Genomic DNA, 16,576 nt, shown 5'->3' with positions numbered 1-16,576 from the left:
AAATACAATGTATGTGGATTTTGACAAGGCCATCTAGAAGATATAGCAGTAACACAGTTGCTACCACAAAGTTGTGCATTGTTTTTTCTAGCCATCAAAAGAAAACTTTACCTGCCCTCTGAGACGTGGGGAACATCTTTCATGTTCATTATACTTCTGTGAAGAGAAAACATACATATGCATCTCTTTCTTACCTGACATGGCTGACGTGAACACCCAAGGTATTAATGAGCAAATTTACATCCAAAAAGAATTGCTCTTACTGCATTTGTATATGATCAGTAACACCCCCAGAAACACTTTGCTAGGAACATCACAAAAAGCGAAGGGGTAAATACCAAACCCAATGTCCAGCTTACTGAGGCATCCTGGCCTTCAAGTGTACAACATACAGCACTACGTCGGGTCAGGAAATGGAAGAGATGGAAGCTTGTTTTGTTCACTGACCTAGGCTAGAGAGGATTCCTCCTTCCTTTCATCTCTGCAGTAAGAAGGGTGAAGCCAAGCGGCATTTACAGCAGCTAATCAATGCATACTAAAGACATGGTATAAATGGTACAAGTGATATTGAGTTCCTAGTTCAAACTTAGAGTATTTGCTCCAGGAGAGTTTTCATTGAGACTGCTATGATTTATAGTTCTAGAAGTGGCCAGGGGCACACTTTGCAACCACATGGGCTGACTTTACTGTAAGGCCACAGAATTTCACCTGCAGGCCCTTTCCTATTGTCTCTTTCACTCCTCTCTCACTCTCCCGTTCCTTTTAACTATGCTACATTTCAGACGAGTGAGAAAAAAGACTGGAATGGTAACATTTGTCTGACACCATACTTTACCGCCATCTATTTCCTCTCTAGTTTGCAACTAACCTTATCTACAACCTCAAACACAACACAGCTCTGACTAAAGAAAGCAATATATTAATAACTATTTTTTAAATGAGAGCATTCTCTACAAGCTTAGGCACAAAGCAAATGAAGATGTATGTGGATTATACAATCATCATCTGCTTGGAGAGGCAAGAATATAACCTCATTATATGTGAAAGAAACAGTTTGGAGCTTTGGGCAAGGAAGACTGGCATGGAATAGAGGTAGCCTTGCTGTGAAACCCTATCATGCAGAGTGCTGTGGTGGATGTGCTGAATAGTTCACGTAGTATGTATTTTTCAAATAGGTAAACAATGCTGACATACAACCTTGCTGTTTCACAGATGATTAGCATATTCAAAGGCATCACCTGTGTCTTACTGTTAGAAATAACTTACAATGAAGAGAAAGGAGAGAATCAGGTATTACGCATTAAATATTTTCATGGAATCACAGCAGTATATGTATAAAGATATTATTTAGAGCTGTTTTGCTAAATTTCAGTGCCTGAGATACCAACAAGAATATTGTTTCTTTACCTTCTTGTCATGGCTTCTAGCAGTTTTATGATGGGAAGCTGGGGAGGACAAGGATGCCCTCATCTCCCTTCACTAAATGAACTCCCTTCATTTTGCCAGTCGTTGCAGATAGCCTGTGACCCTTGGTTAGAAGAATCATGAGGAATCTCTAAGCCATAGGAGTGTTTTACATGTATCTCTGTTCTCTCACTTTCTCAGCCTTTAGTTTCAGAGTTGTCTTTCTGGTGGCTTTTCTATTCCACTGGATTCTACTGATGCATCAAATTGAGTCATCAGATGCAAACATTCTTACCTAAGTGATGAGCATATGACTAGCTTAATTAATTATTCAGAAAGTTATACAAGCACCTTTAGTTCAACGCTTTATTCAGCTAATTCAGCATTTGCTAAAGTAGCTTTAAATACTTCTGTTACTTCTAATAAAGAGGATGTATTTCAAAGATTTGTGTCTATATATCTAGACCCAATCATAAAAGGAAGGAATCTTGAAGGCTAAGCTCACCTTAGAGATTTTGTATCTGATTGTGTTTCAAGAGAAAAACTCTTTGACATATTTAACACACAAAAATGTAAGTATGTTCACACAGTCCCGGTTTTGATGTAGTCTGTATAATTGACTTCAGAGCTTCACAAGTCCCTGGCCTAGTGCAACTGATTTTTTGGTAGTTTCAAAAGAGGAAGGAACATACAAGACAGGGAGGGGTTGTGTAAGGAAGCGAGAAGAGATAAAGCGTGAACTCTTCAGAAACAAGGAAGTGACAAACTAGAGAGGAGAAAGCCTAATATTAGCAATGACAAGTGTTATGTATCTTAGTACAAGGGTGCAGTAAAACAAGTAGTGTCAGGCTCTCAGTGCTCAGGTCTACAGACACAGATGTGAACTTCAAACTGTGGAATTCCTAAAGGGTTTTTTATGACTTTTTAATGGTCTTCAATCGATGGGAAATAATTTAATTTCTCAGTTGCCCAGCAGGATTACCTAATTTTTGGAGTACTCTCTAGCAGAGAGAGCGAGCCTACACTGTAAACGTAGCTAGAGAGAAGAAAACCAAATACAACTCACTCTGTATCCATGGAACTGTAACACTCTATATCAGTCCAGAGAAGATAATAAAAATCTATGTTTGGAAAATATCCTTGGTTTTTCTGGCATGGACTTTGGGTTGGTTGCTTCTTTGCCATGCCAGTAGTGCATCTTTGTACTTTTTGAAGGGAGATCTCGAAACAGACACGGTGTTCTGCAGGGCTCCATTACTTACCAACAGTTTGAAAAATTACTCAGGAGGACAAAATGTAAAAGGAAACCAAAGCAGCTTAGCATAACACTGGAAAATAAGTTTCTTGTACTTAAGATGCTGTAGGGAATCACCTAAGACTCCTTGGGCCACGCTGCAATGATAGAGGGCATATTCTCAGTCACATTCTCAGCATAGATCTAAAATCTATTCCAAGATTTTTCTACAAAGGGGAGGATAGACTTTCATGGTCCTTATACTTGGCTGGTTAGCCTACCCTTGTTGGCTGTTTTTGAAAATCTATTGTGCTTATAAACACGGGGACTCCAGTGGAAGTTGAAAGCACAGATGAAATTGTTTCCCATAGAAGATGAGGTCTCCAGTTAGTCACCTAATAAAAACGTCAGGCATTTAATCTTCATGGAGGGAAAGCTGCCTGAAAATGTTAATGAAGAATATTAATAACTTTGCATTTCTTTATTAGTAAGAACTATAGAAACTATATTTTTGTCAAACAGTTGTTCATTGACAAATAGCCTTTTATGAAGAAGAGAACTATATGTCAGTTAAACTCAGCAAATAGGCTGATTTTTTTTAATTCAGAGAAGTTGTGATAGTGTGTTTCTGCGTTTCATTTGAGATTAACATTGTCATTGTGTTGAAAATTGTCCCCAAAGCTAAAGGAATTAAAATAGTGTTACAAAAGAACACCCTGAAAGAAGTAAAACATTTTGGTCAACCAAAAATAAAAGCACTATGGGCTTCGTGGTTTGCTGAATTCTTCTGCAGTTCAAATTTTTTTTTTTTAATTTTTCAATTGAGCAGAAAATAAATTATCCACATAGCTCTAGCCTTTATTTCACTGTTTCATTCAAAACCTTAGCAAAGGATGTAGCAATATTTCTTTTTATTAAATTTATGGCCATTTCATTTTAAAGCCAATTTGCTTTAAGATTTATTTTCCAGATCCTGCAACATAACTTTCAGCTACTTACTGGTTGCTTGTGTGAACCGGTGTGGAACGAGGCTTCAGCTGGGAGTGGAACACAAGAGCTTAATGTACTGAACACACAGTGATGCACTTCAGCAGAGATAAAGTGAGAACTAAACAGGAGTCAAACACAACTTAACGTGGTAGGCAGAAAATGACTTGGCAAAGATAACAGGTTCAAATTTCAGATTCTTAATTCACTGTGCAAAAATGCAGGATAAAAAACATCAGTATTTTAAAAGTGCTAAGCTATAGAAACTCACACAGACACAGCAGTTCAGCCTGGGCATCCCAGTTTGAAAAGGGATTCAGTAAAGCCATTGAATGCATATTTTAGACAACAGAAAGATTATGTGATGGAGTATCCTGAAAAAAAAAAAAAAGCCTAAAAAGGCTAGAATGATTCTGCCTTGACAAGAGAGAAGCAAATGTGGCTGATAAAAATACAGTAAAGTAGCTAAAATTATTATAAACTGAGATTTAAGATCTGGCTGACATTATTGAACAGGTTTGAAATAAAGGCCTAGAATATAACTGATAGAATGTAATCTGTTTAAAAAAAAAAAAAAAAAAAGGTTGTTTCCATTATGGTGAAAGTGAGTGGTAATATTTTTAAGAAGGACCAGATAGCTGCATGGAACATACCAAATCAGTTATTTTGGGTTTTGGGCAGACCCGACTGTGGTTAAGGCTAGGGGAGGAATTTTGCACTACTTACATTTCTCTGGCATTGTAGCCATTATTATAGTATCTGAACATGGGTTCATCCTTTGCTATTTGAGTTGTTCTAGTTAGCTGTGGTTATACAGCTAAGTCACATGGTGTAATCTGTGCTCCCAGATGGAGCAATACAAGCACTTCCAGAGCAAACGGTAACACACATTCACTTAAAATGTAAATTTGCCACTTGGAAATTCCCCTTTCAAGAAATATTCATATATGTCTAAATAACTCAATGAAAATGTTAAGGTACAAAAATAAATAAGAATTTAAATAATGGATATTATGGTAGCTGTTGCAGCTCCTGCCCAGTAGTAGTTTCCTGTGCATGCAGAAAACATATGATCCAATAATTTATCAATTTAATGACTGGATTTGTTAAGATTAAAATAAAGATGCCCACACTTCAAAGTCAGGTTGTACTTGATGCCTGGGTCCATGCCTGCTGGAAATCTCAGAACTCCAGTTCCTAAAAAAAGGTCACATCACAGATAATGGAAATAGCAGGAACACGTTAGCAGGTACTAATTCAACCTAGCTCCTTGTTGCTGTGTGTCCTAGGGGCTTGGGGGAGCGTTATGTCCCAGTGTCTAATAATGTGTGAACTCTGACTGAAGCTTTTCTTGGATTTAGGCATTCATACCCCACTCTCATATTGGGTTTCTGGTGTCTAGTGACAGTCAGATTCACCCTGTAACTTTTCTTTTCACGGAGAACATTACTAAAGCTTCCTCATTTTCCTGGAACTAGTCAAGCTTAATGTTGCTGAATTCACTACCTCTGTTAGATATGGTCGAAGGTAGCCGAGACATTCAAAAGCTGTTAGACAGACACACAAAAGCAGATACAAAAAACATGATTGCATTTAGCTTGTTTGGTTATGAGATGTCACCCCCAAAATCATTAATTTTAAACTAACTGGTTTCAATTTATATGAATTTGGAATTGTGAGGCTTTGGAATTTTTTGATCCCTTTTTAAATACTCGATAAAGAAACCACCGTTTGTCTGACATCAAAGCTGTGCATTATTCTCTCTCTTGCACTCAGAAGGTTAAGGGCTTGTTTTTTGGCTATGCAAAAGGGCTTGTTTATGAACATGAGAATAACAAAAATGAAAATATTCGTAAATACATATCTGTGCTATTGAAGGATGACCTTTTCTCTTTTTTTTTAAATAACAGCCAGTCTCAAGAAACATAGTCTGCTTGGCTGAATGTTTTTTCCCAGGATAGCATTTCCTCTCTTGGAGGAAGGCTGCTTCAGTCACATCTCTATTTAACTGTCTGCCCCTCATCCTCCCCACCCAGCCTGCTGATCCATGTTTCCAAATATACCCTTAATTATGTATATGAAAATGTAGAAATACAAGAATAGCACACAGTGGCATGTTCAGGTTTCTAATCTGTTTTCATAACATCATACCATGCTGTTCTGCAAAGCAGCAGAACAGATTAAAGATCACAGAAAAGTGTTTCTGGCTTACTGTTTCTGGTTTTGCAGGCACTTGTGGAATTCCCAGAATACAAATTTCTTTGTTACTGCATGGCCTTGGCATATGCTTGAAGATAATGTGCAGAGCTCCTACATGAGTTAAATTGAAAAAATAGCCCCCAGTGTGTGGTTTGACTTAATAATACTCTAATCTGTACGGCAGTGGATATCACATTTCAAATGGTTCAGGTACAATTGCCTAATCTTCGCATTGTCATTCTGAAAATGGCTGGTATCACAGGTGTCTCAACCTGTTTTGGCATTTCAGTCATCAGTAGGTTACTTTGTAAGCATGCTCAGGCCTACGCAGTACTTAGTGTCATTTTTATTGCTCTTCAAATGCTGGATGTTATACAGATGAACTGGTGAAACAGGAAGCAGGTTACTCCAGGGTCTGTACAGGAGTGTCACTGTATAGGAAAGGAGTCCTTAAAACTATAGGTGGATTGGGGTAAAGTCAAGAGTGCACTAAAAGTGTGATACAAATCAAGCTCAGTAGACATCAGATCTGGTTCCACCATCTGTTTAGTTTTTGTTTCCCATAACTACATATAGTTGCCTCAATATATATAATGATTGACAAATACAGAATAATACAAAGGACCTCTATATAATATCATAAGAACAGGCTGGCTCTACTTGCTTCTGAATTCCTTCCAGCAAGAGAGAAGAGAGATGCATTTTTTTAATGCTGTTTCTATAGCCCAGGCAACTCTACAGTTCCTTTGGCGATCTGCTCTGGCAGACAATAAGCAGCATGAGTAGCTAGGTCTGCGCCACTGAAATGAATTCAGAAGTCGGTGCACCTGCAGATCTCACGCGCTTTTACTCAGTGAGCACTGCAAGTTTCTTAATGCAGCTTTACACACATTTTTTTTCTTTGGACTGGGTGGAGTTCAGGAGGAAGCCAAAAATGTTCTTGCTTGTGTAACTTTCAGTTAAGATCAGTTGAATTGAGTTCTCGAATGTGATGTTTTTCCATCAGCTTGTGTAACTCTAAACACAAGTTATGTGTTGTCATGTGCTCAGGCAGAGGAGCTAGAGAGGTTACAGTTTAGTGGGATTTGGAACATGGAAATCCAAACCTATTTAAAATTGGAAAAAAAAAAAATTACAATATTCCTTATCTTTTAAAGGCATCTCTTGCCTACCTCTCTGAGGAGTAAAGAAGCCTGAGCTGCTTTTTGATTCCTTTATTTTCAAGCATCTTTATCTTCTGGACACTTACCTCTCTTTGGGACGTGCTAGTAATGCTCATAATGCACAAAAATACTGCCGCTGCCAAGGCATAGCGTTAAGACTCTCAATATACACATTCACATGCTTGACATGTTTCCTGCCGAATTTAAGATATTTGATAACATTTCCACATTAATTTATAGGATCAAATTCTGCAGTCATTGTATAAAGGTAAAATTCTGACTTCAGCATTGCCTGAGATGGAGCTCAAAATCTTTATTGTGTTGTGTACAGCCACTTTAATGGTGAAAGCTCTTTGTTGAGTACAACATGTCCATGGGTTACTGCTTATGCAAGAAAGTTGTACTGTGGCTGCATGTTCCCTAATGAGATTAGGCAATCAATTAATATAATCTCTCATTCTGTTCATTGCTTTACTGCCAGTAAAAGGACATTTACATAACTTACCTGCACAGGAAACCACATCCCTTCTGTTTAAGAGATGAGACTGATGACAAACTGTGAATTTCCACATGTGGTTTTGGAGCAGCAGCTAGGTCTTGTCTTAATTAATACCCCGCAGCAACTTTGTTCCAGAATGTGTACTAATTTTTTATGAACAATAATGACTCTCGTATCTTCATGCAAGGCATCCAGCATTTCCTCACAATACAGCTTTTCTTTGAGTAGGTATTGCTAAACCTCAACAAAGCTGAGAAGCACTCTAGAGAACTTACTACCACTACTAGAGTGGTGCCAGCTGTCAGAGAGTACATGGAGGGGAAAACCACTTGGCCGAGAAACTTAAAGGGAACTACCAAGAAGATACCAAATCAAGACTAGAGAGGACTGAGGGCAAAAAATAGTTTCTAGGAAAGAGGAGAACAGGGGACAGTACAGAAATAATGGAAGAAAGGCCACATTTCTTTGGCTTAGCACCCAAATCATCACCACCATCATCAACATCAAATCAGGCAGGTGAGTAGGAACCTGAATATTCTCATACCTTCAGCACCTGACTGTTAGTGCTGGGTAACACAGATCTTCCACAATCCCGCTCCAGAACCTCTTCTCTCATTAGGAACTGGACTGTCGTGCCTACTGCTGGCTACCAAATGCTAGACATAGAATAGAGCAGCTGATGCCATGCTAACTAATCAGCAGAAAAGGTACCATTTTCTTTGTGCTGTCAACAACAGAAGCAAAACATTGCATGTTAACTCTTACCTTCCTTGTCTGAAAGCAGTCATTTCATGGGACAGTCTTTCTAGTGAAGAACATTTGCTGACACCATTTGTAATGAAAACAAACACAGAGAAAATTAACTTGGGCAACAGAAGCATCCAAAGGCCATTGCCTTACCAAAAAAGATGCCATAGCTCAGGGATGAGAAACTTTGATTCTGCAGGCCAGATCCAGCTGTCAGACTATGTCTCATTGCCCTTCTTTCCCAAGGTCCCAAAGTCCCCATAGAAGTATATCTGTCGTATGACCAAAACATAGGGAGAAGACTAGTGAATCTGGTCACACAACAGGGATGACTGGCATGTCCCACCACAGGCAGGAGCGTATCTAACAACAAATGACTGGATACATGACAAACATAGCCAAAATATATTTGTTTCCCATTTGTTTCACATTTCTATAAGCAGACTGAGAGATGAGTCCCTGACAGTTTGCAGGAGAAGGCTGAGGAGGACATTGAATGGATTTGCATGAGGTTTTTAAGCGACAAAACTATATCCATTAAACCAGCTGGGGCTGTTTTTAGTCTTAAAAAAGTTAGTGGGGCCCTAAGTTTTTTAGGCTTTAGTTCAGGGGAAGCCAACTGAAAGCAGTCCTGTTTGTCTTAGCCGCCTTTTGCAGATCGTTTAGGAGGTGGTGTTCATGGTTCGCCATATGAAAATCTCCCTTGTGTACAGATACAACCACTGCATTATGCATTGTAGTTATAGGTGTAACTGATGAAATCCACAAAATGTGTTTGAGAAGAATTGGTCTAATGAGCCTTGGTCTTTCTCCTAAATAATCAAGGAAACATCAGGGACACTCGCTTTCTCCATGTTCTTGAACAAAGTCCTATTAAAAAAAAGAATTGCATGTCTGTTCATTGAGACACTATTTGAGATTTGGCTGAAGTATTTCAGAGGCTTCATAAACAGAGGGAAAAAGAATCTACAAATCTCTTTTTCTGAGCAGGTGCCCCCTAAGTAGATCCTGGAGATACATGTTATGGCCAAATCTGTGAATTTAAAACAGATTATTGGCTGGTTAGATTGAAGGCTGGCTGGGGTCAATTTTGCTATCAGACAATTTTTGTTAAAGTGTATTGAATGTCTCCAGGAGGCTAATTTATTTATATATTTCCTATTTGCTGTAGTGTGTGGAGAACTTTTGTTTCTTATTTTGGCACAGGATTTTTATAGCTCTCTGGGCCTCTTGAACTGGCTATTCAGCATTAGAAAGATTAAGATTAGTGCAAGCAGGAAGTTATAAAAATTACAACTACAAAAAATGCTAAGTCGTGTAGTCACAAAAGAATAAGATGTTCTAGATTAGTAACAAATAAAGAATATGCGATGTTCAGACTCAGTAAGAACCAAACCAATATACAGAAGTAGTAGACAGCACATTTCGTGATTTGATTGTTTCATTTTTAACAAATAGAGAAACTAAGGATGGAAACAAATAGTACAAGTTGCCCAAGGCTATGCAGCACACCAGTGGTGAAGCTGGGAGTATATTCCAGATACCCATCTACCCAACAACGCTACTTCTGTCTGCAACCTGTGCTCACCTCCAGTGCTCAAGCTTCTCAGGCTGCACATCTGTGCTCACCACAGTGCCCAAGTGCAGACCTCCAGCACAGCCATGCAATGGCACGAGCATCTGTCCCTGTGAGAGATGTTTCCCACGTCTGAGATCTGTTGAGAAGTGCAGCAGGTCACCAGACTGCTATTTCTTTGAGCTCACTGGTCAGTGGTCCTACCTTAAGCGTAATAGGTCATGGGTTTTAGGTTAGCTATTGATGGAAGGCTGCTACCTTCAATGTGGCACATTTACCTAGTTGAAATACAGTGCTCCCTGCCTCAATTCTAAATGAGACCTAAGGCAGTGAACAAGAGAAACTGTAGTACCTTGCAGCAAATGCAGGAAAAACAGGCATGGCTGTGGAGAATACAAGGTGAGAGCCTCGCATCGAGTGCCTCAAAATTGCCATTTTGCATTTTCACCATAATTGTTTTTAAATAGCTGAAGAGAGAGACTTCATCACACCTCCTGAGCTTCAACATTGAGTCAGACAGACATAGGGACAGTGAATATTCTGAGAGTGAATATTCTACAGAGCTCAGTACAGATATTGTCAAAGTCCAGAAGTAAAGTCCAGCGGACTACAAGAGATATGAAATGTGATATCCATGAAAGGATCAGGAGCCCAGCATCCCTGAAGATCCAGTTATCAAATAAGGTATCACTAGTTTGACTTACAGTACTTTTTAATGGGTTAGAATACCACAGTGGCCTCCTCTCTGGCAGAGTAACACCTTCTCCATCCAGTTAGTGCCAAGTGGCACTACCTTGCTCCCAACCTTTTTATTCTAACTTTTGCATATAAAAAAACATGGAAGATATTGCTATCCCTTCTAATCATGCCATGTTTGCTTCCTGCAGGTGAACGGCCTTTTGAATGCAACTGGCAAGGATGTAACAAGAAGTTTGCTCGCTCTGATGAGCTGGCCCGCCATTACCGCACTCACACTGGAGAAAAGAAGTTCAGCTGTCCTCTCTGTGAGAAACGCTTCATGCGCAGCGACCATCTGACAAAGCATGCTCGTCGCCATGCCAATTTCCACCCAAGCATGCTCAAGAGGCGAAGTGGAAGCAGCTCAAGAACAGGGTCTGTCAGTGACTACAGCCGCTCAGATGCCTCAAGTCCAACGATTAGCCCTGCCAGTTCCCCATAGACCTACCTGCACTGGATGTCAGCACTTTGCCTCTAATACCTAACGTGGAGTTGTTTGTGTTGCACACATTTAAAAAACTCTGTCGCTTCCCCTCCTCAGTCCCGCCCCCCCCCCTTTTTTTTTTAAATCAGTAAATAGCTGCCTCCCACTGCAATCTCCAGTCAAATTTTCTTTATCCAACCACACAAGTGGCTATTCTAACCTCATGGACAGACAGACTTAAATGTTCCACTTTGTGACTCCTGCTGTCTCAATATTTCATACATTTTGCAACCATTTACAGATCCTCTTGATTATTCTTTATAAAAAAAGGAGAAAATCTAAAAAAAGAAAAAAACCCCACTTAATTCACCTCAGGTGTCAAAGTAGTTTTGTAAGACCAGATTGCACAACATGAGCATACATACACTTACAAATCAACTGTGTTGGATTGTGTCCCCCTTCTCCTTTCTCAGGGATGGATATTTATGTTACACAATAATTACAATGAAGACACACCCTAACCGCAGCCTTACTCTGTAAATATATTTGCACTCAGAAGCTTTTTGTTAGATTCCTTCACACACTGGGGAAAAAATAAAAAAAACAAACAAACAATACAAAACCCAAACCAGTACTGGAATGTAGTACCAGACTCTTCCATTGTATGTTTTCCTGATTATATACCTACATTGGGGAGTGTCCAGACAGGAGTCGTGTCTTTCTTCAAGCTGCCCTCTGCTTTTGGTAGCAAGCCATCTTTTCACTTCATGCTGAAGATGCTCCAAAACCAACTTCCTATTGCAAAAATCTCTGTGAGGTTGATAAACTTGTTTGTTTGTTTGTTTCATGCTAGATAAAATTCTGAGAAAAAATTCTAAACAAGATGCCTTAAGTAAATAACCTACATCACGAGGAAACATATTTACACTGGGTAACATTTTATTGCAAGGTGGCATGGAATCTTGAGGCATTCTGTCATCACTCTGCCCAAGTTGTTAAGCTCTCTGCACTGCCTGTTCAGTATGGGACCAACAGAATATTCAAATCAAACCACACTGACTTGAACAATTTTCTTTATTCTTTATTCTTTTGTCCTTTTTTTTTTTTTAAAGGAACTATGGAAATAGCATAGCTGAACCAATGCCCATCAAAACTTTTATCAAGGTACCTACCTACTGTACAGCTGTATCTTAGCAAGACAAATTGGCTAAGACATAGTTTCTGTATCCTGTTGCATCACAATCGTGGTTGCTGATAAAGGAAGTGAAAATCATAAGATATCTTCTGACTGGAAAAATAAAATATGCATTTTTAAGTTTTAAAATAAAATTACATTTTAGCTCAGCACTACTACAAGTTTCTCAAAAATACACATACCAGCATAAAGTAAGGTGCTCTCATTTCTGAATAACTGCTTAATAACAAAAAGGGAATCTTGGCTAGTTTTCAATAACTTTCAAATATTTGACACTAGATAGAGCACTAGGAGGTAGATTTTTATGTTTTACATGGTAGAAGATGCAGCAAAAGACCAGGAGCATTGTGATGTACTGGAGACCTCATTAGCAGCAAATACACTTTCCTTGGTTTGGCTAGGTCTGATGGTGCATATTATAAAATCAGGTTCCTTTGATTCTGGAATTTTTGGGGTTTTCTTGTTTTTACTGTAGGGTATAAATGCAGTTAAGTGTAGCATGGTGAAAAGAAACTCTATGCCAAAGCTGCCGTTTGATATCAAGTGAATGCCTCCACATTCCAAATGAACCTGTATCTTTCTTGCTGCTTTGCATTGATCCTATTTTGCAAGTTTTTATTGTACTGTATATTAACTGTGACAGGCTAATATAGATTTCCAAGTAGTTTCATAGGTACTTCCATAATATTTACATTATTCCTAATGTTACGCATCTTATTAGTTGTATGGATAAATACTTAAAGACAGTTCAAAGTGCAGACATTTCAGTATTTTTTTCATGTTCATTTGCTTCAGATTTCAACTCTATAAAATCACATTTTTCCCCTTTTGAATTGGAAGTCATGCGAGGCACAATTCTACTGTTTCATTTCACAGAAAATGGAAGAACATCGTAAGGTTTTTTGGCAAGATGACAAATATTGTTGAGTTTGTGTGATGAGTTGCCTAACCACTGTGAGTTAGGGGAAAGCCAGATCTGTTTGCCTCCACAGATTTCCTCTTTTCTTTTTTGCTTTTTTGTTTTTTAAATCTCATCTACTCATCTACATAATTTTAACAACTTCATACAATTCAGGTAACAGAAATTCACATTCCAGTCGTTTCTGTGACTGCTAGAAGTGCTCTTGTGCTGTAGTTAGTAGAGGCATTTAAGATACCTAGCTAAAGGAATTCTACAGGTCAGCTGTGTCTTGTGCACATACTTCGAAACAAGTCATAAACACGTTTCGCATTATCATTATACCTTAATAGAGGGATGGGGGGGACGACACACACCAAAATCAAAAGGAGAACTAAGTATCAGCAAAAATCATAGGCTTCACGTTCTAAGTTCAGTTTGTTGTAAAATCATCTTTTCCAACAAGAGCATCATTTAATCTTTAGCAAAGGAGGAACCACTCCAGTCATTTATTTAGGGCATAATAATTCAGCATGAATCAGTAGGTGCATTACGAACAAGTTGTCTTAATAGCCTGGAGAAAGAATATTTGCACCAGGTTTTATTAGCATTGAGATGATGGGATATAAAGATTATGGGACAACCTATTCTGAGTGACACAAGAACTATGTAATCTTTAACTCAAACAGTAAACTAAGCATTTTATGTGTATTCCTCATAGAGATTACTAATAATTCTCCAAGGTTAAGCGGGGGGGAAAAAAAAAAAAGGTTCAAAGTCGAATTGCCAGTTCAGCCAGTTCATCTAATGAGAAGGCTATTAGACTATATATAGCCAACATAGCTACACTTTCAGGAAATTTTCTGAAATTTGTCATTAAAACTTTTTTTTTTTACATCTTAGCTGTAAATACCTCAAAGTGTGTTAGGCTGGCAAATTACTGTGTTTTAATATCCAAGCTGGAGTTTCAAATATTTCCATTAAATGTTTAATACATGATAGCTTTAAGATAAAATGATGAATTCCAAACCACTAGTAGTTTCCAAAACTGAATGTGAACAAAACTTTTCTTGATATTTTCATATGGAAAGAGAGTGTTTGGGGTTTTCTAGCATCTGCTAGATGCTAGAAAAGAAGCAGAAGCACCAGCAAGGTCATAAGACTCCCATTCTCGTGATTGTTCCTCCTGAGTTTTGCAGATATGAGAAGTCTGAACAGCTCAAATTATGTTTTGAAATCTGGGTGCTTATCCAAACTAACCTCAGAATTTTACCCTTTTGTTGTTTCACCCAGAGGTGTAACCTAAAACAGTCTCCTGGCATAGCAACAAACATTGCACTCCCAGGAAATACTGCTCTGGCAAGGTGCAGATTTCTTCACAGTCCTCCATTTGGAGCAGGGTGCATCTGCCTCCTCCTTTCCTGTTGAGGTGAATCCCCACAAACTACAAAATTGCCCTGATTTTTTTTCTTTTAATTTCAGAATATAACAACAGGTTTATTAAGAAAGCCCTGAAAGTTTGTTTTTCCCCAGCCATGATTATAGCTTCCTCTGTAAGAGCTGAGCTTAACTGCCTTGCTAAAGGGAATGGGTGCAAGTTAAAATCATCACTTCACTACTGCCACTCAACTGAGACTAAAGATGCTCTTAGAAACTCATTCACCCCTTCCATTAACTTCATCTGTGCAAAGGCCTAAAGTGCATCAATGGCCACATGAATTCAGTTTTCATCCTGCTTCTTAGAAAGCAGTTCCGGCAAACTCCTGGCAGCTAGATTTTATTGTGAGAATTGTTTATATCTGCAAATTAGTTGTTCTTTGCTTTTATAATATATGCATAGTATCTGTTTCCATTTAACTGCAAAGGTATATATTTATAACAAGTCATCAGAAGCCTCTGTTTGATGGTAACATCCTATATGTATCCTACCCTCTTTACTGCATTAACCCTTGCTATAACTTTTAGCTATGAGAGCCTCTGTACACCTTTAAAGCCTCATTACCTACTATCCAGATGTTCAGCACTTTCCATGTTTCATGCAGCCAGGCAGTAAAAGTCTGTGTGAGGAGCTTACACATTTGTAGCTATTCACATTCACAACTGCTTTTCTCCAGTTCTTTGCCATGAGTTCTAGAATTTGTACTGTGTGAAGTGCATCATTGTTTTGGGAAACATGGTTTGTGAAGAAAGAACAAGGAAAATGAACTCCGCATACTTAAAGCTTGCCTCTTCATTGCCATTTGATTTACTAATTTCATCAGGTGATGCCTACAAACTGACTTTCAGGTGCTCTTTTACTCCATCCCACGATCTGTTTGTGCATTGGGTGCTAACATATCGTCTATGTCAGTGAATGGAATGATGAACATCTGTATTTTTAACTCTTTGGGGGATAAAGCTATAGCCTTAGGCAGAAGAAAATAACGGAATTATACTTGTTTACCCCGTAAGCCAGAATATAGAATGCAAAAGCCCATCCACTGGTATAGGGGTTTTATATATATATATATATATATATAAATATTTATATATATGGATTTATATAAGCATATGCACATATATATAAATAGGTATATATGTGTATCTTGTCTAGTACATGTGTGTATACATAAATACACAGCAGTGTGTATGTACTACACATCAAATAATGAAGGGATGTCTACAGAGCAAAAATAGGTATCCATTTCATTATAATTAGTGGTGAGTCTGAACCAAAATCCTATATCCAAATGCCATTGCATTTGGAAAGTTTGAACCTGGTTTTTTTTTGAGATTTGTGGTTGAGTTTCATCTCTGGTTACAGCTGCAGTTACTTGTGTATATATGCATTCTGGGGGATGCGTGTGTGCAGGCACGTGCTTTTTCACAAGCACATGCCTGTGTGGGTGACAGAGGATATGTATGCCAGTAAGTGTGCATGTGTTTACATATATATTTCCAGCTTGGGTGAACTATAATGTTACTGGTGTCATCTTCACTTGTACAGTTTTATCAGCAGCACATGAATGCTTCCATGGGTCACTTTCCAACTCTTTAAATCACTACATTGAAGTATTACAGTTGTACAGTTATATGTTCATCTACTCTTGCTCTGCTGTAACATTTTATGTATTTTGTACGGCATAGATTATATATTGTGATAATGTCCTACGCAACAACAATAAAAAAGGAAAAAAAAAGGAAAAAGGAAGAAAATTAACAACTGTAAAATATCGTCTTAACTTGTATGCATGGTTAGTGACGTTTACATTTTCCAAAATAAAACTTTAACTATGAAATATTTGGTTTCTCTTCATTTCCTTCCCTATGTATCAGTTAAAAAGCATCAATTGTTAATATTTTCGCTTTTTGTTTGAGGCTTGATATCTTGTTTGATATCTTTGTTTAAATTTCACCCAGTGCTATTGTTTAAAATGTTGTTTTTTTTTTAAACATTAACAGAAAGTTTCTGTGATGTTTGTTTTGTACTCTTCTCTGCTTTATTTTATAGTTGCATAGGGAAACTCCTTTCT

At 38.2% G+C, this 16,576-nt stretch overlaps 1 protein-coding gene across 1 annotated transcript in view; it reads left to right on the top strand.

Moving 5' to 3' along the window:
* The window catches only part of KLF13 (KLF transcription factor 13), a 37,077-nt gene extending 20,735 nt beyond the window's left edge, over positions 1–16,342 (top strand). The window contains exon 2 of the mRNA XM_009469691.2: positions 10,697–16,342. Coding sequence (XP_009467966.2) covers positions 10,697–10,989 — 293 coding nt within the window. The 3' untranslated portion in view covers positions 10,990–16,342. The remainder of the gene's footprint in view (positions 1–10,696) is intronic.
* The last annotated feature ends 234 nt before the right edge of the window (positions 16,343–16,576 follow it).

The sequence above is a fragment of the Nipponia nippon genome, unplaced genomic scaffold (genome assembly GCF_047370975.1).
Source record: "Nipponia nippon isolate SJK-2023a ecotype South Korea unplaced genomic scaffold, ASM4737097v1 scaffold_9, whole genome shotgun sequence".
Classification (NCBI taxonomy): Eukaryota; Metazoa; Chordata; class Aves; order Pelecaniformes; family Threskiornithidae; genus Nipponia; species Nipponia nippon.
The sequence above is the reverse complement of the archived record's forward strand: the minus strand, read 5'-3'. Positions and strand labels throughout refer to the sequence as shown.